The sequence below is a fragment of the Leptosomus discolor genome, chromosome 24 (assembly GCF_034619465.1).
Source record: "Leptosomus discolor isolate bLepDis1 chromosome 24, bLepDis1.hap2, whole genome shotgun sequence".
In the NCBI taxonomy this organism is placed as follows: Eukaryota; Metazoa; Chordata; class Aves; order Leptosomiformes; family Leptosomidae; genus Leptosomus; species Leptosomus discolor.
Window position 1 is genome coordinate 7,095,108 of NC_141414.1, and position 22,216 is coordinate 7,117,323.

General features: G+C 45.9%; 1 protein-coding gene across 4 annotated transcripts in view; it reads left to right on the plus strand.

Annotated features, from left to right (window-relative positions):
- CRTC1 (CREB regulated transcription coactivator 1) overlaps nucleotides 1-20,917 on the plus strand; it is a 42,262-nt gene extending 21,345 nt beyond the window's left edge. Inside the window, exons 3-15 of one of the 4 annotated variants that reach the window (XM_086477344.1) lie at nucleotides 90-137; nucleotides 3,039-3,176; nucleotides 3,963-4,024; nucleotides 4,932-5,026; nucleotides 6,296-6,381; nucleotides 6,783-6,826; nucleotides 7,174-7,402; nucleotides 10,132-10,290; nucleotides 10,849-11,100; nucleotides 13,280-13,381; nucleotides 18,603-18,689; nucleotides 19,550-19,730; nucleotides 20,550-20,917. In XM_086477344.1, coding sequence (XP_086333470.1) covers nucleotides 90-137; nucleotides 3,039-3,176; nucleotides 3,963-4,024; nucleotides 4,932-5,026; nucleotides 6,296-6,381; nucleotides 6,783-6,826; nucleotides 7,174-7,402; nucleotides 10,132-10,290; nucleotides 10,849-11,100; nucleotides 13,280-13,381; nucleotides 18,603-18,689; nucleotides 19,550-19,730; nucleotides 20,550-20,761 — 1,695 coding nt within the window. In that variant the 3' untranslated portion in view covers nucleotides 20,762-20,917. The remainder of the gene's footprint in view (nucleotides 1-89; nucleotides 138-3,038; nucleotides 3,177-3,962; nucleotides 4,025-4,931; nucleotides 5,027-6,295; nucleotides 6,382-6,782; nucleotides 6,827-7,173; nucleotides 7,403-10,131; nucleotides 10,291-10,848; nucleotides 11,101-13,279; nucleotides 13,382-18,602; nucleotides 18,690-19,549; nucleotides 19,731-20,549) is intronic. The other 3 variants (XM_086477341.1, XM_086477342.1, XM_086477343.1) reach the window with 3 other exon arrangements.
- The last annotated feature ends 1,299 nt before the right edge of the window (nucleotides 20,918-22,216 follow it).

The following is a 22,216-nucleotide window of genomic DNA, read 5'->3' on the forward strand; positions in this document are numbered from 1 at the left end:
TTGTATGATGTGCTGATCGGGTGAAGCCTGTCGGGTTGTCTCTGCTGAGAGCGTTAGTGTCTGAGAATCTTGGTTCTTTGCATTTACAGCACAACGGAGCTCTGGCAGAAGCCTTTGGAGCAGTTCCTGTCTCTTTGGTAAACAAGTATTTAGGTTTGTGCAAATACGTATTTAGGACTGGTGTACTGTTTGCCCAGGTAGATACGTATTTTAGCACATGTTACACTTTTTTTCTGGTATGCACAGTATTTATTTGATTCACCGTCCCAGCTCCAAAGGAGTTATGGTCTGTCACATAAATACAGGTTTTGCCATGCATCCCAGTTCGGAACATGCATAATAATTCCTGTACAGACTCCCTGGACTTGCTGTGGTCTGTCATGTGATTACTTCTGATTGATGGGGGATTAATTTGATGCAGACGGTGGTTTATTTGGCGCTGTCTTGGCCTGTGATTTAAGCAATCTCTGAGCATGTGCACTTAGCCTGCATGTTGAACTCCATCGGGAAAGGCAGAATGAGCGCCCAAATGCTGCTTGTCACCAGGAGGCACCGAAATGTAACCTGGCAGTAGGTACCGCTCCTCTCCTTCCCCCTCATCCCCCTCGCTCGTTTTTATTTCTTCAGCCAATGCCTTGATAAATCTTAAAGGGACACTGGTGCTCCAGAGCGCTGAGCTTTTTCCTTCCTGTCTGTACTCGGGTGGGGGTTTTTTAATTAATTGTTTTGTGCAGTTTTGATTCTGATCTCAAACCCTTGAATATTTTTCAGGGAAGCGAAACAGTCCTAGTTCTTCATTGTCCAAATAAAATCGATGCTCAGATCTGTTCGGTGGTTTTCTTTGGTTGGTTGGTTTTTTTAATCCCAGTTGTAGCGACGTATCAGGTGCCCTGGCGGGACGGGGGTTTTAACGCAGGCGCGTTGCCTGGTGTTTGTCCAGAGGAAGTTTCACGGGATGGTTGTGGAGAGAAGCCAGACCTGTTGGGGGTGACACCCAATTTCTCCAGTGTTTGTGTTCTTTTCTGATTTCCCGAAGCAAGTTAGGGATTCACTTGGGATCTTTGCTCCTGGAAAGCCAGAGAACAGCGTCACCCCAAAATTCCTTGCTCTGTAGGTTGTAACCTAGTGGCAGGGCATGGTCCATGTTTACTCGTGCCACTGTTGCACTCAAATTAGATCTTTTTGTTATGCTTTTAATATGGAAGTTGTGCCAAAAAAAGGGAAAACTTAAGAAATAACTATTTTTGTGTTCAACTTTTTGTTTGTATACTCATCTGCGTTGGCTTCCTTTTAAATTCCAGGTGAGGTCTGCATTCTGAAGGCTTCAGACGGGCTTCTCCTTTTTTAGTAACGCTGTGGTTGAGACCATTGCCATAGGAAATTGCTTTTCCTGTTGACCTTCTGAGCACGCATGTATTTGCAAATTTTGCTGCCTCTTGGGGTAGAATTCATGTAACAACAGGGCGAGGAAGTTGTTGTTTTGGATATTCCCAGTTCTGTGTGGTGCCAGTTAGGGAGAACTGGGTGGTTGTTTAGTGTTTGCAGCAGAGATTAAACCAACGTGTTTTAATTTTAATTTCTTAAACTTGAGATGCTATGACTTGAGGGTTTTGAGTCTTCCTACAAGAAAGTCATCCTTGCTAAAGAACTGAAGCAGAACACCGTGATCTTAATGGCTGAGAGTACAGCAAAAAGGCACTGTGCTTTTTTTGCTAGTCCCGTGTTGACTTAAGCAATATTCTGCTGCATATGAAGTGTTGGCCCTGAAACGAGAAAATAAACACCACAGGCACTTTGCATCCATTTATATTAACACAGGTTGTGTGTGCATAGAGGGAGAGGAGACTAATATTTGCTAAATAGCAAAGAGTTTAAAATAGTAGAAAGAGTCTTTAAAAAGTGATTACAAACAAAACACTTAAAAATAAATGTAAAACTTTTTAGGAATAATCATTTAAACAGCCAAAGCTGGACACTTTAAAAAACAAAAAAAAGATTAATGTGGAGGCCAGATGGTTTCATGGCTTGGCAGACAGGACAGTGCATTTGCCACGTGCAGCACCTGAATGGAGGAGGAAATTTTGGATTTCCAAACAGATGGTGTTGAGGGACTCAGCAAAGCTGTTCGCATTGGCAAGGAGTGGAAGACTCTGTAGCGTTTTTTCCCCAGGGCCCCATATATTGCTGTTGAAGTACGAGTAGAGGTTGACCATTCGGTACTTCCTTTCCCTCCCCCCTGCAGGTATCAACTGGGAAAGGCTTTTGTAAATGTAGATGTTTTCCAGTTTAGCCTGGGAATTCGTCTTCCCTGTCCTTTTTCTGCCGTCCTCATTCTCTGAAATCACTCGCTGACAAGTAAACGCTCTCAGGATATCGGCGCTGATAAGATTCAAGGTGGAATCAACCCACCTTGGTTGGCTGCGCAGCCTGAGTGGAATGAAAAATCACTTAAAAAATATTGGATGCTGTAACTTTTTCTAGACAGAGGAGGAAGGAAACTGCTTTTCTTTTAATTCTATCAGTGTCCCCTTAAAATAATTACGCTTGAAAGGAGGGGTGAAAGGAATTTTTGAGAGAACGTGGCGTGTTCTGGTGAATGTTAGGCTCACTGCGCATCTTCTTCCTGCATCTCCTGCCCTTGTAGTTGAAGCTCTGGTTGTCGGCATGTTCCTTCTGGATGCATGCTGCATGCTACACCGAGGGAATGTAAACAGCGGCTGTCAGCAGGCTCCCTGCCACACTCACTTGTGGTATTTTAGAGATGCAAAGGTTGGAGGGCAGCGCTGATCTGTGAGGGGGCAGGTCTGGCACCGTCTGCCTCCGCTTGTCTCTAAGCTCTGTCTGGAAGAAATAGCCTTGGTCATTGCTTTCCATGGCTGTAGCGAACATGTTGGAGGAAAAATTTACGTGGTCACACTTGTCCATATCTTTTGTTTCATTCCTTAGAGTAATACAGCCTTGCACACGATAGGAGTAGGTTGTGGGCAGACTGCTCGCACGTGCGTTTTTCTGCTTGTAACTTCGTGTGTCTCTCTCAGACTCCTTTTCAGTCGTCGGGGTTGGACACGAGCAGAACCACTCGGCATCACGGTCTGGTGGACAGAGTGTATCGTGACAGAAACCGTCTCGGCTCCCCGCATCGACGCCCTCTCTCTGTGGATAAACACGGAAGACAAATATCCTTTGGCTCATGAGCTGGTGGTGATCACCTGCCTTTTCAGCAATACCACAGTTACCAGTTTTAACAGTTCCCTTCTTCCTCCCCTCCTCACCTGTCAGCGAAGTTGCTTCCCATCTCAGTTAATGTCACCTGCTTTTTCTGAACTGTGATCTAGTCTATAAATACCTGCTATTCTGTGAAGTAAGCATTTACCTCTCTGTTTCCTCAGCTCCAAGTGGGGATAATGATGCACATGAAGCTGCGAGTGGTTGAGATCCTTTGATGGAAATGGCAAGGCAGTCTTGGTGAAACTGAGTTTCCCTTCAGAACGGAGTAAATCCAAACCAGAATAGTTCTTTGCAGTTCATTGTGCATTTTATCCCAAGTTGATTCATCAGTTTAGCATTTGCCAAGCGCTATTTCTTCGTGCCATTTGTGAAAATGAATTAGCTTATTATTTCTGACTGGCTTACAGTGTGCTGCAGTCAGACTGGCTTGACGGGGCTAAAGGGGGTGTGTGAGTGGGAGAGTGGAGAGATGACGGCTTCTCTGGGAACAGTTAGATGCTCAGAAAGGGAAAAGGAGGGTGGTTGTCCTGTTGCTGAAACATTACAACAATCCAGATAATATTTTGAGTGTCCTTTTAAAGTCAGCGTGTTCCCCATAGGGGCGCTGCTCGCCTTTCTCGTCTGAGCGTAGTGGTTCCGACAGGGTAATTTGAATGGTTCTTTAGGAAAAGATTTCACGTAGGCCTCCTGCTTAAGTGAGAAATGGTGTTCTTCCCCTTAACTGACGGAATCACGTGGACAGCTGTCCGTATGGCACTGTGTATCTGTCACCTCCATCAGACACAAGCTGGAGAAGGTTCGTGGCACAGTCTGTGTGTGTGTTCGTGTGTGTGTGTGTGTATTTGTATTTGGACCGTGTTCTCTGATGCTTTCAGGTGCAACAAAGGCCTTTATTGTTCCCCGCAGCAGTTGGCCATCTGAATTGCATTCCTGAATTTAGAAATCGATTCTTTTCTTCTGTTATGCTTATTCTGTTAGATGACCCACTTTTAAACTCAAGGCGTGTTAGCTAACGTGATGCTTTTAAAGGTAAATCTTGCCAGATGTTCCAAGGCATACCGCAGAATTGTTGAGTTGTAAAAGACTTGGATATTTCTCGCTGCCCAGAAACTGGGTTAGTTTGCCCTCGCAAGCGTTCGAGCGGAAAGGAGCCCCGAGTTGCCTGTTCCTGCCCCTCACGCTCCCGACACCGGAGGTGCCGAGTCGCCTGGGTGGTGGCCTACATTCCCAAGCGCAGGACGGCTCATCACCAGGGATGTGCTGACTGTGGAGGTTCCCGTCTCCACAACATACCTGCATCCTGAGCCAGTTGTTTTCCCTCCCTATGAAGCAGGGAGGCTTTCTTTTCAAAGACTAGGATGACCAAAGTGTGTATAAGCAGCTTTCAACTTAAAAATTGCCCTATTTGATCGTGCATAATCTTAGCAAAGCGTGTCAGACTATTTTCTAACGATGGCAACCAATTTGCCCTGTATTTCTCTCAATCCCATTATTGAAAGAATTGCTCTTAAAACTTGAACTAATTTGTTCTGCAAATTGATTGTTTCACAAGGAAATTGTGCCTGGCATATGCCAGATATAGATTTTAATGCAGACTATTCAGGTTTTACTGAGCTGGTTGCATTTATCTGAGATTAAGCGTTCTTTTATTCAGAGAAACTGGCAATAAATTTTTTTTTTTTTTTTTTTTGCCTTCCTTTCAGGACAAATTCCGATTCTGCCTTGCACCAGAGTACTATGACTCCAGCTCAACAAGAATCCTTTTCAGGAGGGTCACAGGACATGCAGCAGAAAAGAGGTAAAGAGAGAAAACCAGTAAAAGTATTTCTAATATTCCAAGCCTTGTACTTCGTCAGAGTATATGCCCAGGTACTGGTATTCATCTATTTCTATAAATACATGTGTGCATAACACTTCTAGGTTCAGTTGCACAGGAATTGGAACAAAGGACCACATTTATTCTTCTGGGTCCTGACAGCCAGAAAAGATTTTACAAAGCTAAGACAGAACATTTTCCTGAGCCCCGTATTCTGTGATTCCAAGGCCTTGCCCACTGGGGAAAAGTCATCTGGGCTGGTGGGACGCCGGTGGTCGGACCGCTCGTGGCAGTACTGGAGGTTTGCAGTTCGTAGTGACTTGTGGACCAGTGTAGAGACCACGGGTGTTTCATGGTCAGTGATACAATATCGTAAAGCAGCAAGACTTCATCTCGTCTGTAGTTGTGGGATTGAGATCACCAGCAAACACGCCCTCAGAGGCGATGCTTACAAACACCACCACGATAACGTTTCTGGTTAGAAGCTGGAGCAGCGCAGCCCTCCGGCACTGACAGCTCTGGTGCCCTCTGCTGGCCCTTGTTCCTGCTGTCAGGTCAAGAAATACCTTAAAAGCTCTTAAATCTGTGTAGAGAAATTTAATCCTTCAACAACCACCCAGAGACAGGTGAGGGGCGGTGAAACATTAAGTGACGATCGTCTTCAACAGCGTCACCTAAACGTGGATTTATGATCATCAGCGTGAAAGGCTTCTGTGGCTGCCTCTGACTGGCTTTGTGGTGGTGTTTCCTTGGCACCTTGCTGTTCACCTGGTGAAAGAGTTGGTTGCTTCGAACAAACAAACGTGCTTGGGATGGGGAGAAGCATCAGCTTTATAGTGTTGCTCTGTCCCAGGGGAGATGGTCCGGATTTTTTGCCACTGGAATCATCCCGTTGGCCGCGCGTTAGGCGTACCAGGAGTACGTCAACCTGTGCAAAATGCAAAAGATGGGGAAAAACTGGGTCCCAGGATACACTCTTCCATTTAGATCTAAGCAGACTAAATTGGAGGCTCAAATTGTTTGAAGTGTTGTTTGGGGGTTTTTTGGAACTGATAATGTCTCCTTGCTAACGAAACACAATTTTAGACTCTTCTGGTGTTTGGTTTTTTAAAAAATTTTAATCTTCTATAACAGTAGAGGCACTGCTTCATGTTCATTGATAACAGGTTACTTAAGAGTTTTCAAATGGTCAGACTTCCTTACTGAGAAGCTTCGTATTATGATATGATTCCTTTTGTTCTCGTTTTTTAGTTTTATTACTGACTGTGCCTGGTATGGAGGAAACCACCTCTGAGGCAGACAAAACCCTCTCTAAGCAAGGATGGGACACTAAAAAGGTAGGAATCTCATGTTTCGAAGTGCAGAGATTTTATTTTCTAATCATTTTCGGGTATAAAGTAATGCTCTACGTGTTGTCCACCAAAACAAACCACTTGAAGAGATGAGAGATGAAATGCTCTATTTAGCAACAAAACACTAAACATTAGGTCAGAAGGGCACTTCGTGTGTGCTTGCACGTGTTTGATTGTGTCGGGAGGAACTCTTTAAATTTGAGCCTTGTTAGGCCAATAAAGCAACAGAGGTGACAGATATTTTCTAAGAGCTTCACAGAGCTCTTGTGTAGAAGAATAGCTCTTCTATAGAGAAGCATTAAATAAAACTTAGGAATTGAAATCTAGCCGTAGCGTTCACCTCTAGCAGTACGTGTGCCTTTAAAAATGTCTTCCTTCTATTCTAGACTGGGTCATCAAGACCTAAATCATGTGAAGTTCCAGGAATCAAGTAAGTTTTGAGTAATCTTTTTTTTTTTTTTTTAAAGAGCATTGAGATCTTTAAGACAGAATGTGGTCTATTGAATGTCCTCTTGCTTCGGAGTTTTCTGAAAAGCCCTTAGATGGTACGACACTGCAATAGATCCAAGACAAGCCAGAACCTCTAAGAGTGACCCATTGGCTGTTACATTCTCTTGGTTTATCAGAAATACAATATTTAGTTCTGTATATGGCACCTTCCTTTTTTAAAAAGGTTTTATAAAGATCTGTCCAGGCTGAACATTAAATTGAGATGTGTCTTTTTTCTTTCCCCTCCCTCCCCGCCCTCTCCCCTCTCTCTCTCTCCCCCTTATTTAGCATCTTTCCATCAGCTGACCAGGAAAACACTACAACACTGATTCCTGCTACGCATAACACAGGTGGCTCCCTGCCAGACCTGACAAACATCCATTTCCCTTCCCCTCTCCCAACACCGTTAGATCCTGAGGAATCCACGTTCCCGGCCCTGAGTAGCTCCAATAGTACCGGAAATCTTGCTGCCAATCTGACTCACTTGGGCATCAGCACTGCCAGTCAGGGTAAGATCGTAACTGAGGTGCTTTTACAGATTGTCCATCATGTGTCACTTGTCTTTAAATTGTGGAAGTTGCGTTGCTGAATATTACTGTTTTGTCTGCGAGGTGATTGCGCTTCACTGTTGATTGACATTTCTTTATAAACAAGTTTTATCAAGCCGTTTCTGCACGAATAAGTGAGAAAGCTGTATTTAGTTATATGACTTACACATTGTCTTTCATTTTTCTCATATTCTTGGTGCCCAAATCTGCCTTTTTATTTATTTTTTTTTTCTGGTTTATTTTGTGGAGAGACTAGCTTCCAAAGCGTGCCTCCCTCGTAATTCATTGCACTTAACCCCAACAGCTCTGGAGTTCTGGAAATACCTTAAGTAGGTCCGTTGTTTTCATGCCTGTAGAATGTTTTTTGGGTTTGGGTTTTTTTTCAGTGTGAGGATTCTTTTGGAGGGAAAACATTGCTTGCTTCATCTGAAGCAGGTTTTCTCTTTTGAGCAATCAAGAATAATGTGGAGCCTCCACAAGGTGCGCTAGTTTTTGTAAGCTTGGCTGCTTAAGTTTTGAAAACATCCTGAGTATTCAAGCTGCATAATATAGTGGGGCTTTGGGAAATAACACCAAGCGCACACCTTGATTTCTCACAGCTCTCGCTGCGGTGCCTTTGTGTTGAAATTGGTGCCTTCCTAGTTTTTCTTGCGAGTTCTTCTCGAGTGCAGTTGCTGTTTGAGCTGTTCGGCGTGGTGTGTCTGAGTTACGTTTGTTGGGCTTTTTGCACTTTGACATTACTGATAATTTAAAAAACAAAACAAAACAAACCCACAAACAAACATTATTTGCCATGCTGGCAATTTATCGTATACTCACCGCCTGATAATTGCAGGATTAAATTTAACTTTATAGGCAAATAGCCTCAACTGGTGATTGTTATTTTTCGAATAATTTCACTGGGTCGCACCCGAACAGGTGCGAAAAGGGTTGTGGGTTTTTTATTGTCACTGACAATTGCAGTCAGTTGATTCCTAGAATAGAAATAAGGCGCTGTATCCAAAAATACAAGTGCGTTTCCTGTGTTAGGCAGGATTCCCTTACCCACTTAAAAATCTCATATATTGGGGAAAGGAAATCATTCCAATCAGGTTAATGTAGTGTTGTGACCGAGCAGTTCTGTTCGAGAGTGAAGCGAGAAGGCGGTTGAACCGTTGGAGTACAGGGTAGGTCAGCAGCTTTCAGCATCCCTTCACAAGTTTCCTGGTCTCCGAAGAGACTGCACGGGGTTTCAGAGATGGGCTGTCGCTCAAGCAGAACTTCACGGCTGGGCTCAGGCAGCTAGTGTGTGCATAAAAAGAAACAAACTGCTCGCAGGGAATCAGGCCAGATTGGGTCGCTAGATTTTTTTGCCGTACCCGTAATTAGCAAAGCAAACGGTGTAAAACCGAACTGGTAAGTACAGAGTTGCTTGGAAAACATTTCCTGATCTGTCAAAGACATAACAAGTTAAAAAGATAGACTCATTGATGATTTTCCTGGTTCTCTTTGGAGTCTGTCCCATAGTTTAATCGTTGGCATAGTCGGTGTTTGGTGCTTTTTTTAACTGATTTTTCCAAACCTTCCTCGCCTCTCTTTATCTCCGAGCTCTTTAGCAGAAAACGTAAAGGCTTTTGACCCCTTTGTGGGAGCTCCGTGCGTTGCACAGGCACGCCCTCAGCAGCCCCGAGAAAAAGGTGGGGAAACAAACAGCGAACTGCCAGCGATGGAAGGCGACACGCTAGTGCGTTTGGGATTGTCAGTTCGCTGACATCCTCCGTGAGACGGCGTGGATTTTGAAAACGTCGCAGGGGAAGCCAGGCAGTCTTCAGAATCTGCGTGCTTTCAGCCAGTTTGCCTGCTGGCTCCTTGGCAGCCCGGACTTCCTGGCTCCCTGGCAGCTTGCCTGGAAGCCCTGAACATTTGCCAAGTGCCTAGGAGCTCGCAGGCTCTTGTGAATTCCTCCTTTCTGGCAGCTCTGGAAGAACAGCTCACTAGTTCGATGGCCCTGAAATCACTTTGCAGGGTGTCTCGGCTCCTCTAGGTTGAGGCAGAAAATAGGGGAGGTTCCAAGACTTCCAGATTTTTGTCTTGAATTTGAAGAAAATGACAATATTTGAGTTGTTTATCCCTACCCCCTGCTGGGCCGTGGCTCTTCAGAGTGCGAAGGATGTTTCCTGCCTTCCTGTGCACTGCTACGCCATTACAAGTGGAGTACGTCCCGTGTAACCAGTTTCTCTTCTGAATTTTCCCGTTAAATAGGTGTTTGCTTTTCTAATATCGCAGGTGCCCTCTGGTTAGTCTCGTTATATGATCTGTTATCTTCTTCCTGAAGTCTGAGCCCTTGCAAACAGAGCAGAACGTGCTTCTGCTGGCTTCCACGCGGGCAGCCTGGGCGGCGTGCGAGGGCGATAACCTGTGGTTTCTGTAAACTGCCGGAGCTGCTCTGCCTCTTCCAATTTCCAGTCAGGATCTGTGCGCCAGCCTCAACAACGTGACTGGTTTTGGTCCAGGCTAAACCGTAGGGATCTTCCTCTCCTCCTGATGCTCTTCAGCCTGACAAAATTCACTGCAAATTAGCTAACGAGTTTCGGCCTGGTTGGCCGAGGGGCGTTCAGCGCTGTGCCTGAAGTCGTTGTCCGCTTGCGCCGTTCGTTTGTCGTCGTTCAGGTAATTACCTCCGTACAAGTATCAATCAACGAAACTGTTCCCGTTTAAGCTGGTTTGTTCCTTCCCGGCAGGAATGACGACGACGCCAGCCCCTTCCCAGCAGCACCGCCAGCCAGCCGTCAGTCCCCTCTCCTTGAGTGCAGACTCAAGACGACCACAGTCACAGCAAATGTCTCCTACGCTTTCCCCTTTGTCACCAATTACTCAGGTAGGAACTTTCTCGGAGAATTAAAATTTTTCAATCACAGGTTAATTATTTTGCCTAGGGAGAAGCTGACCGTAACTTCAACTTGTCCTGTAACTTTCTTCTTTAAATGTGTTCATTAAATTCAGAGCCTTAAAAAGGGAGAAGGGACAGGTTTTGCTTCCACTTTTCTAGACCGTGGTGAAAAACATCTATTAGGACACTTTTCTGTAACAGTATTGCCCCAAAGTTAGCTGTGAAATTTGAGAGACATTTCTCTAATTCAGGAGAGAAGCTCAATTAGCTTTTTAAATTGATTTTGTAAGTGTGACTACGACTGACTAGGTTATCAGTTTCTGACCTGGACATTCAACTGGGCTTTTAGAGTTATTTGTTTATAGTGCACTGGAGGTGATACTCAGTCTTTTGAGACACGTTCTTAACTTGTTTCTGAACCTTAAGGTTAATTATTTTTAAATGCAAGATGAGATTGACTTAGCACAGTTCTCTTGGTGTGAAATGTGATGTGCCTGAAAACGAAATTACCTGCCAGCGCGGATGATTTTGATTCTTCTTTTTAAGGCCGTGGCTATGGATGCGTTGTCTCTGGAGCAGCAGCTTCCCCCATATCCATTTTTTACCCAGACAACTTCCCAACAACAACAGCAGACCCAGGTGGCAAGTACCCTGCCTCAGAATACTCCTTTAATGCAGACCTCTGGTTTACAGCGAGGAACACAGCTCCCCCCACTCTCCGTCACGGTACCTTCCTCCATCCCACAGTCACCTCCGGGTAGCCAGACCCAACCGTCAATGGGAATAGACATCAACTCGGTAAGCCTGGGCAGAGCTGGAGGCCGTAGAGGTTGCGTTTGGAGGTCCTGGTAGCGTGCAGCCTAGTGTGTCAGAGATCAAGCTGGTAATAAACCCGCTTGTGGGCAGAGTCGGAGGTAGATTTTGAACGGTTTTGGTTGAGTCCACCCTGAAATGCTTTAAAGAGGAAAATTGGGTTTTAACGTGCGCTTAGGGTGGCCGTAGTTTCGTAAAACGCTGTCCCTTACAGCTCCATGTTGGATTAGTCCAGCTTAAATGTATCAGCGTTTGTTTTGTGCCTTGCTGCTGCCGTGGCACTGGTACGTTTTCAGGCTGTTAAATGTCCTGCACCCCCAGGACGTTGTACGGTGTGCGATAGACTGGAGGAGTTCACAGAACTTTGATAAAGACACCTGCTAACAAGCATTTTCCAAAAGCTGGAGAGAACCAGGTATTTCCTATACTTTCTATATTTAGAACTCTTTGGCTTTAAGGAATTTTAGAGCTTACATTGTTACCTTCAGGAATTGGGTTTGTGGCTGCCTTCAGAGGCCCGGAAGAGACGGCACGTGTACATACCTACACCGATGACGTGTGGACAGGTTTCTCTTCGTGCTTGTTTCGACACGGTCTGTTACGAAACGTTCTGTCTGCCTCAGCGTATGAAGTTCCAAAATCCCTTTGGCCCTGCAGGCCAGCTAGGGAGGAATTTCCCAGCTTGTTCTCTGCTCATTCTGCCCTGCTCTGCAGGGCCTCGGTTGTGTCCTCCTAGTAGTGGTGTGGTGACAGTATCTGGTTTGAGAAAGAGAATGATTTCTTCTCAATCGATCTAGCACGTGGTCGTGGATTAAATTTTTAACAGTTTGTGCCGGTAAGTGCTTCTCGAAAGAAGCTGCTTCCCTTTCAGGATTGGAAAGGGAAGGACAAATCCAGCAGTGGAAAGGGTAGCGACCCACTCAAAATGTGTCCCGGTGGTTTGATCCCGTAGCTACCAGTACAGATGATTCTGATTTTTCCTTCTTTGCTTTCTGTGCTGCTTTCCTCATCCTAAACTTCTTTATGACCTGAACTTTTAGGGTGCTGTGCTTATCTTTTTAAAGCAACTGAAATCGTACATAAACGAACTTCCATTTAAAGCTCGTTTATGAAGAAGCTGTTTGAGCTGTGTTACAGTCTCGCTGACAACCTCTGTGCGGTGTTTGACAAGCAGTATTGAAGTGAATTTTGCTGTAGTTTGGAGGTCTGCTTCAAGTGTGTAAGTAGCCATGCATAGCAGAAAGGCTTAAGACAAACTGTCTTGAGCTTTACAGAATTCGGTGTCAGAAAGCAGCGGTAGCACAGCGTTCTCCCACCCCACGACACTCTCTGATTAAATTACTCCTTTTTAGCAGAACTACTGAATTGCAGGTTTTCCTCAATCACCTGTTAATTTTTAAAGGAAGTATAATGAGAAGAGCTGTACTTGTTAATTAGCGCAACGTTCTAGTTAAATGCCATTAAGATTAGTAATTTGTTCAAAGCCAGGGTGCTTTGTGACCAAAAAAAAAAAGGTAAATCTTTGAAAATGTGTTCTCAGGGCGACTGAGAACAATGTAAATGTGGCTGATATAAACCTGCGAAACATAGTGTGAATTCTCAGACCGTGTCTGTTCCCTGTCCTGGGGTAAAACGCAGCTTTGAGAAGGATTCCAGTCTGCATGGTTCTACACTTCAATCTTGATAACAGGCCCAGGCTGTTTGACACTAGGCAGAGAAATGGACAAAGGATTTCCAGAGCAGTGTAAACACAGGTTGAGAATGTTACGGGTCTGGCAGTTAATTGAAGAATAAACGATGTTATCTTCGAGTTATACCCAGCTTTCAAGACTTCTTTTCCCTAAATCGTTGGCTGACCAGATTTTTTTTTTTTTTTTTTTTAATTGAGCGTAACTGAGAACAGGGAGAAAAAATGTCACCAGTTTTGCTTGTACAACAGCACTGCTCTGCTCTCAGCCATTCGGCCAGACCAGACTGTGCCACGCTGATACCTCAACTCTCTCCTTTTTGCGGCCTTGTTCACAGTAATCGTGCCTTCATACATAGCCAAGAATTGCTGAAGAGGATGGTTTCTCCCAGCTTCCTCGAACTGTATACGCCAGAAGTTTATAATTTTCCAACCTTCCATCAATCCCATGGTCTTTAATTCTGTGTTGTTCTGTAGGCTTCACTCCAGCAGTACCGCAGTAATGCTGGATCCCCAGCCAACCAGTCTCCCACCTCTCCTGTCTCCAATCAAGGCTTCTCTCCTGGCAGCTCCCCTCAAGTAAGGGACTCTGTGCTTCCACAGGCCTTGCTTCTTGTGTTTGTTTTTAGTTGAGTCTCTCCATTACTGACCCATAGTTGTCTCACTGTAATTGTATGTGCCTCATGCATTACTGATGTCTCATCTTGTTTGCAGTTTCATTCAGTTCCAGAGTTTTTCAATAGCTGGTGAATTGCCTTTTTGTTAATCAAAGCTGCTATTTGAACGCTGTTAAAACTCAGTTACCTCTTTGGGGCAACCACGGGCAGAACCTCCAGGTAGACCCCGTTCAATTAGCAGCGTCACGTAGGGAGCCAGCGGGTAAGGCTGGGAGGGCAGGGGAGAGAGAGATGCCCTGAAGTGCCTCCTGCAGCAGGATAACTCCTCTGGCACTAAATCTCTCTTGCGTGGCCAAATGCACTTAACGTCAGGACCTGTTTGACGGGGGGGAACGTACACTTTGAAAGAAAACACTGGAGAAAATGCTCTTAAAATTAGCAGCTGTATCTTGTGGCTTGCAAGTCCTGGGTTAGCGAAGAGGCTTTCTCGCATGCTGGCCGGCTTTTCTTCCTCTGTGTGTGTGTGTACTCCTACATCCACATGTCCTGTACGCCAGGCATAGCTTGGGGGGGGTGTAATCCTGTGCAAGGAAATACTTATCTGCCAGCAGCAAGGCAGTTAAAAACAAGGCAGGCTTTGGGAGTGCCCCTAACGTGAGGGAGCGGGCGCATTTCCAGTACAGAAATAATCTGGTGCTGCTGAAATCGCTCCGTGGGGCCACCCTTTCCTTAAATCCCACCTGTAGAAACGAGGTGCAGGAAATTCTTCCAGAGCATCACAACAGAGTCTGAAAATACATTTTCTGTTTCATCGTTTAACGTTTAAGGCTGTAAGGAGGATCCTATCTAAATAAGTGCTGCCCCTTCACGGTTCCAAAGCAGAAGCTTCGTCTCTCCTTGCCATTAGCCAGAGACAGGTCACTGGTAAGCTCAGTAATAGATCCGAGTGTCAGGACTGTCTGGATTTTCTTAACCCTTGCTTAATTGCTTCTTAACTTCTCTCTCTTCTGCCTGCTTCTGCCAGTTCTGCTGTGTTCTGTGTGTGGCTCAAAGAAAACACGCAAACTTGCTCCTCTAGGCTGTCACGTAGAGCAAAGCTGCGGCCAGTCTTGCTGCAAATGACCAGGCCCGGTTCTCATTTGGGCACCACATCATCCGATTTTGGGTTTTGCGTTGATTTTCTTTCCCCCTTGCCTTCTCAATAACTCTTCCTTGGTTTTGTCCACGGACTTGCTGCCATGGGTCGGTCCAGAGTACTGGGGTGCAGCAGGCGCTGTAATTTTTCCTGCTGAGCCTGTTCTACCCTGTAAACCCTTGCTTGGGTTTTGCTCTTTTCAAGTGGGACACCGTGACTCTGCGTGGAAGGAAGAGGGTTTATTAATACTGCTGACTTCAGCGTTGGCCTCTCAAAAATACCCCCGCAAGTCTCTGTTTTTGCTAAATTAAAACCGAGACAGATTTCCTGCCTCCCTCAGTGAACCGCGAGCCGTCTGGTGACGGACCTCTTAAGGTGGCAAGCAGTAAGCGTGGAGAGAAGCAATGGGGGAAGAAAAAAAAAACAGTTGGGAAGAGAAATTGGGGTTGGTTGCCATTACGGGGGCAGCTCCCAAATAACAGGGTCCATTAGACTGTAGAGCGATCTGCCAGGAGGAAAGGCAGATGGGCTCCGGCGGCAGGGTACCCCCGTGGTGGAGCAGTCTGGCACTGGCTGACGAGAGTGGAATGAAGTAGGTGTGACTGGGTGGGCGTCCTCCACTTGCTCCTGCTCCTCTGATTAATTTTAGGTTAAATCGTTCCGCAGCCTATCTATCAGTGTGGTGAGTGACGCGCTCTAAAAACAGAAACCGGCGGTTTGATTTTTATCGCATACGGTTCATTCACCAGAAGTTATTTTTCATCTTTCCACATCTCCAAATCTATTTGCTCTTGTGTTTTAGATGTGTGTTTGTTATACGAAGGTCTTCCTGTTCAAACACGGATTGAAAAGCTCTGCTTGTAGTTCTCAGCTTGGTGTTTGCATGGCTTTTCATTGACAATGGCTTGTTTATTACTACTTCGCTTTTCTCCTCTAACACCTGGCATACTGTTCCAATTAGATAGAAATCTGCTTTTTTTTAGTAGAATGGCTGTATACTGGATAATATGGTATGTATTTTTAGATTAATAATTTAAGCCAGGGGTTTTGTGGTTTGGGGTTGTTTTGGTTTTTTTTTTTTTTCCCTTGCAGTCACCACATCATTAACCCAAGAAGATGTACTGTTGACAAAACAGACCTCATCTAGTGCTGCTGGAGGAGATGGTGTTAGCAAGATGTTTTTCACATAATTATTCTAGGACTCTGAAGTAATGACATTTCCAGTGGATTTCCTTTGGGAGCTGCAGTGCTTACAGATGTCATAACCAGTATACTTCAGAGCGGAGGGAAAAAAATACGGGCTCGAATGTTTGGTTAGGAGTTACTAACGCAGACTCGCACAAGCAGATTTTGGTCTCCTGTTCATTATTTTTCTTGTTGCCCAAACTTTTTAGGGTGGGAACGGTGCTTAGCAGAAGGCAAAGATTTTTAGGTTTTGCCCTACTTCTGCAAAGCTCCTGGACGAATGAAATGGCGAAAGTTACAGGGGAGAAAAAAAACCCTTGGCTCTCTTCGGAGCTGTCGAATAGCGATTGTATTTCTAGTGCTGGTCCAGACTGGCTTTGAGTCACGTTGAGGATGTGACATCCCAAAGCACAGATTTTTCATCAGAAACTGTTATAAAACGTCACACAGCTCTGACGCCGTGCCTGCCGCTTAAGATGGGAACGATTTTCCTGTGAGAGAGTCAAGCTTGGCTGGTCCTCGCCTGCTGGCTTGAGGTAGCTCTGCTCCAGTATTTTCTTTATTTAGAAGAAAGTAACACGTGTAGCAGGTTGAATAATGTAGAGTTTGAGTAGTAGATCAAAGCGTGACTGGGCAGCCAGTAAGACAGCAGTGGTTTAAAGACAAGCGTGGGTTTATTTTTTTTTTAATTTAAGGAATGTTTCGCTTTTTCTCTTACCGGGTGTGATGTGGCTCTTGCTTGTGGTGTTTGATAACTTCCTTGTAGCCCCGTCTCATGCGAGGGATAGAGCAGCCACTGTAGCGTAGATGATAAATTGGAAGAGTGGTTCCATTTATAACCATTTTCCCTTTTTACCTGCTTCTGAGGAGAGCGTCGAGTAGGGTGTTAAGCTGCAACGATGCCATTTTTGTTCTGCGGTCGTTGCTGTGGCAGACGATAAATGCCCAGGAAAGTGAATAAAAATCTTATTTTTGTCCATAAAACCCTATTCTTGGCTCGGGCTCCGTTTAATCAGCCTTGAGGATGAGCTGGCTTCATTTAGTTAAACCATTCCTCGCTGAGGAGTTACCGAATTATCTTCTCTGACGAAGATCTGGAGGCAGTTGTCTGCTGCCTTTCCTGGCGCTGCCGGGAGCGCGCTGTGAGTGCAGCGCCGAGGAGGGCGGTGAGGCTGGTGTTTCCAGTCCTGGACGTTACCCAGCAGCGCGGTTCCGCGGGGAATTTTCTCTCTTCTCCAAGTGCTCTCAGGTCGTCCCGGTGGGAAGCGCTTCGCGGTGCTGCTCGGGGCAGCTCTCGGGTCAAACGGGATCTGCTCAGCAAGGGGTTCTGTCGCACGCGCGGCGTGTGCGGAACTTTCAGCCGCCTTCCCCCACGGTGCCTCGTTCTCGGGCTGGGAATTCCTCCCTCGATGCCACTTTTATCCAGAAACATCCATATAACGCGATAGCGAGGATTCTGGCTGAAGGTGGGAAGGTTTTTGTTCGCTTTAAAGAGAACGTATTGTTGCTTCTTTCCTGATGGTCCCCTCTCGTGGAGGGTGTGGGTGATTTAGGGTTGGGGTTTTTTTTTTCCTGCAAGACTTCCTTTCTTTTCCTTGCATGCAACCTGCAAATAAGCTGCGCTGAGATACGCTGCTGGTGGAGGAGGGAGAATGTTTCAAATGTGATGTTTGCCGAAATTTTTACGTTCGTTGTTGTGGACGTCATCCACGTCATTTTTTTGAGTATCCTAATCCTTGGCTTTTGACTGCGGTGGCTGGTGTGACTGTTCTGGTATTTCCTAGGCTTTTTGCCCAATTGCACGTGCTGCTTAGGTTTGTAAGGAGAAAATTGGTAGCCTTCCCCTTTTAATGCGTGGATAAACCAGCTGGAAAACGCTGTGCCAAGGTATTGAATTTTTGGTTCAAGAGTGACACAAACTCTCTGTGCAAATTGTCGTTTATGGACACCCGTCTTTTACAGATGTGCTGCGCTCTCTCAGCAGATGGGGTTTTTTTTTTTCAGCTGGAGTATCAGAATTTGTGACAGCTTTAAATAAGAATTGATCTCTCTGTGATTTATGTCTGGCAATTCTTTGGGACAGCACTGAATGGTATTAAAGCATTGACCTCAAATTCTTGGTCACTTTTAGAATAATTGATGGATGATGGAGAATAACTGATGAACGCTTGTCGTGCTAGAGGGGACAGTAAAACTAGCGAGGCTGAGGAATTCCTCCCGAGATTCTTGCCTTCGAACTGCTGATAACCTGCTTTCCCTTAACTCCTCTGGTCTGCAGCTGAAGTGAAATGACTTTAAAAATGTCCCTTTTGTTTTGGCATGTTGTTGTCTCAGCGCAGCTGGCTGTTCGGTGAGCGCGAGGTGGCAGAGGCAGTGAGCTGGTCACCGCTGCGTGCTGGCGGTAGCTTCGCATCGCCTTTTCTTTCCACGTGCAGTTTACTTCTGTGTGGGGTTTGTCTTTCATCCAAAAAAAAAACCAAAAAAAAAAGTTCACAAAACAGCTGAAGTCGCAGACTGGGTTTTTTTTTTTTCTAAATGGTATTTCTCGTGTTAACCGAGCTCACTCGTCTGTTCTCATAAATCAGAAGTTTTCTGTGTTGTGTGTCCTCCGTGAGGAAGTCCGTTTGGTTCCTTGACTGTATTTCTGTGCTTACCAAAAGGCAGCGTAACGTGGAAGGGTTTGTGTGTTGGAGGGAAATGCTGACTGTTTCATGGATTTGCCGGTGGTTAGTGGTGGTTAATCGTGGCGGGCGCTGCTAACTAACGTGGAGAAGAGGCGGTCGGAAGGCTCGAGTCACTCGCACACCGTGGGTACGTCTGTTTGTGGGATTTTTGCACCATAAAGACTCTGTTTTGTTTTCAGCATTCTTCCATTCTGGGGAGTGTATTTGGTGACTCCTATTATGATCAGCAGATGACAGCTAGGCAGGCTAATGCCCTATCCCATCAGGTGAGCAAATTCATCTCGGATTTTCAGCTACGTTTCGGCCACTTTCAGCTTAAAATGAATATAGATCCACTTCTGATTATTTTACGTGAGATCACATTTTGTCCATATAGTTTTACTTCTGTTATTTTTAGTTTGCAATACTCAGGGGGTTATTTTCTTCTGTTTTCTTGTTTTGGTTTGGGTTTTTCCCCCACTCTTCTTTCCCCTCTGTCCCTCTTAGCCGCTGTAGCAGATGTTTTTAAAGGTGTTCTGCCACGTTTATTGGTTTAAAAATAATGAAAATAGATTTGAACACCCCCCCCACACACACACTTTTCTGGCCATAGTTGCATTTGGGAAGGATTCGCTTGTAGGTGGTAACAACTTTTACTCCTGAATGTGTCAAACAACTCATGGATGGTACCAAAACCCAGCGGGCAGACCCGTGGCTTCGTTAATTTGCCCAACCAGCACGTTGAATCATTCGGCTGTGCAATAGGCTCTGGTGGCAGGAAAAACTGAGATGGCTTCTGAGAGGCCGTGCTCCATGGGCAGATACCTGAGTTAGTAGCATGAATTTTTGGGTTTTGTTTTTTTTTTACTTTGGTTTAAAGCTACCTTTTCTTTTGTTCTTACGATACCAAAAGCAACAATTTTATTTTTGCATCCACCCTCTCCTCATTCCCCTCCACTCTGAATTTGGCGGTAAACTACTCTGGAAAGTTCAGAGAAAATAGACCAGATTTTGATCAACGAAACCTCAAGATGAATTTGTTTGCCTGTCTCTTTCAACGTTACTTCCCGTCCTTGAGCTTTGTAAGTTGTTTTGCTGTGTTTCCTGCTGGTTAGAAGTAATAATTCCTTTGTGCCTTGGTCTTCAGCTCGAACAGTTTAACATGATAGAAAACGCCATTAGTTCCAACAGCCTGTACAGCCCTTGCTCCACCCTGAACTACTCCCAGGCAGCCATGATGGGACTCACCGGCAGTCATGGCAGCTTGCAGGACTCGCAGCAGCTGAACTACTCCAGCCATGGAAACATCCCCAACATCATTCTTACAGGTAAGAAAACCACGGGCTTAACCGGCCGGTAAAACCGTCGCGGTGTCGGTGTTACCTCTTCGCTGTGCAGTGGCTTGCTCTGAGAGAAAAAAAAAGTGAGAAAAAAAGAGAAAGCGAAAGGGTGTCGTTGCCTTTGAAGGTTCGGTTTCGCCTCGTGTAACCGTTGGTGGTGCCGGTCTGGCGTGTTTCCCGGGTGCCGGGCAGCTGACGGCTCTCGCTTCATCCCAGCTGCGATGGCAGCACTAATTCTCTTAAATTCTCTCCCTCTGAATTTACTGGATCCTCGGCCACAGGGAGGGAGGAGCTGTGAAAGCCGAACTTCTTCCTCTGCCGCTCTGTCCGAGCGAGCCCACAGCGGGGGGTTGTCAGGGTCACATATGGTGGCGGATCTGGTCGCGGTTGGACGTTCGGAAACAATTTCTGCACAGGTGTCGCGGACCGACCCTTGCAACAGGCCGCTGAGAGAACTGCAGTTGAGTTCGTGTTTCAGCCCAGGACTCCTGCTGGTTAGAATAACCCAAATGGCAGGTTATTCCCCCTAAACCTAAGGGAGAGAAAAGAGCCTCACGTGACACCGCTTTGAGGCCCCCAAATAGACATAGGTGAATTTTGCTTTGCGTTCGGTCATCGTGGTGGGTTTGAGGCGCTCTGACAGGTCTGTCATTCGTCCAGCTGGAAACGAGGCTCGATGTTTCTCGTCCTCAGACTTGGTGCAATGAATTACTCCAGATTTTTTGCAAGCTGTTTTATGGCTCGTCTGCCTGGCAAACACGTATTTGCTGAGCCCTGCCGACACCTTTCTCTTCCTCTTCCCCGCAGTGACAGGAGAATCTCCTCCCAGCTTATCAAAAGAACTGACCAGCTCTTTGGCAGGAGTGGGAGACGTCAGCTTTGATACGGATTCCCAGTTCCCTCTGGATGAACTCAAAATTGACCCTTTAACCTTGGATGGACTGCACATGCTGAACGACCCAGACATGGTCCTCACCGACCCCGCCACAGAGGACACGTTCAGGATGGACCGGCTGTGAAGCGTGGACGCCAGGAGCGTGGGAATGACGCTTGTTCCTGGAGCCCAGCCGAACTGGAGAGCCCGATGGGTCAGTCGTGTCGGAACAGGAGCTGCCGAGAGCCGCAGCTCTGTCCTGTACAACCTGTACAATGAGTAAAGCTTGTCGTTCTAAGCTTGCAGCGCTGCAGACCCCCACTCCCTGTCGCGCCGTATTTCCCCCCTTATCCACTCATGGCCATTAATGAGTAAGGAGTTTCCATCAGCCTTTTCCCCTCCAGAGCCCCCCCGCTCCTTCCCCTCCCCACCAAAGCTCCAGCGTTCAGTTGTCGGTTTATCCGTTGCACTAGGAAAAGGGGTGGTTTGGGGCCGGCGAGGCGGGTTCGGAGCCGAGGGTTAAGAGATCCTGTGACCTACCAAACGGTTGGAGTTGCTGTTGGAGACGGAGGGGGGGCGGGGAAGCGCCGCCTACGCGCCCCCTCCCCGCGCTCTCTCCCCCATCCCCCTCCCCGATTGGGAAGCAAATCTCTGCGTTGCCGCCTCTCGGGGGGGAAGGGGGGGGCTTCGGTGGTCGTGACTCTGCTTTGTGACAGCTGCTTCGTCGAGTAAAACGCTTCTTCCTCTGTCGACGCGCCGCGTTTGTTTGCAGGTTTGTTTCCTCGGCTGTCGGTCCTGCACCCACCGCCGCCTCTCGTGCCCCGAGCAAACTCGCGTCCTTGGCAAAGCGGGAAAGCAGCCTGGCAGCCCGAGGGCCTCTGGTAGCCGGCTGGTCGAAAAAAAGCAACTGTAAACACTATTTTCAAAGCTTTTTTTTTGAAAAAAAATATATGTAATATATATATTTATAAATATATGTATACATATATACATACAGCATTTCTGAGCACACACAAAAGTACTATAATTCATTACTTGATTAGCACAGAGGAAGGATCGGAACATTTTAAAGCAGCGAAGAGAATAGAGGAGACGCAGAGCGTATTTCTAATTTTACTTTGTGAGAGATTCCTGGGCAACAGGAAGGGCATTTCTGTAGCAATGCCTGGCTCAAATCACGATGACTATTTTTTATTTTTTATTCTTATTCATTACTTACTCTGTTACCATTATTTATGATCCTTTTGGGTTTTATTTAAGTATTTGGATATTAGGAAAGTAGCTGAACTACATACAGCCAGTTGAAGCACTCTACATACTACTTGTACAGTACATCTTTTTTTGTGTTTTTATTCCAGAAATATATTATATATATTATATATATAGGTATTTTTAACTAACTGGAATTTTAAACAGATGTTGAGCAGAAGTGAGGAAGCCGGAGGCAAGTCTAGATGTTTTCCTTTGGTGTAGTCAAAATGGGGTGGCAGGAACTGAGGCATTCCTTCTTTCGCCCTGGGGAAGAACCACCTTGCTCCGCAGTGACCAGCACCGCGTCCTCGAGCACGTTGGGATTCCGTTAAATTTATAATTGACTGTT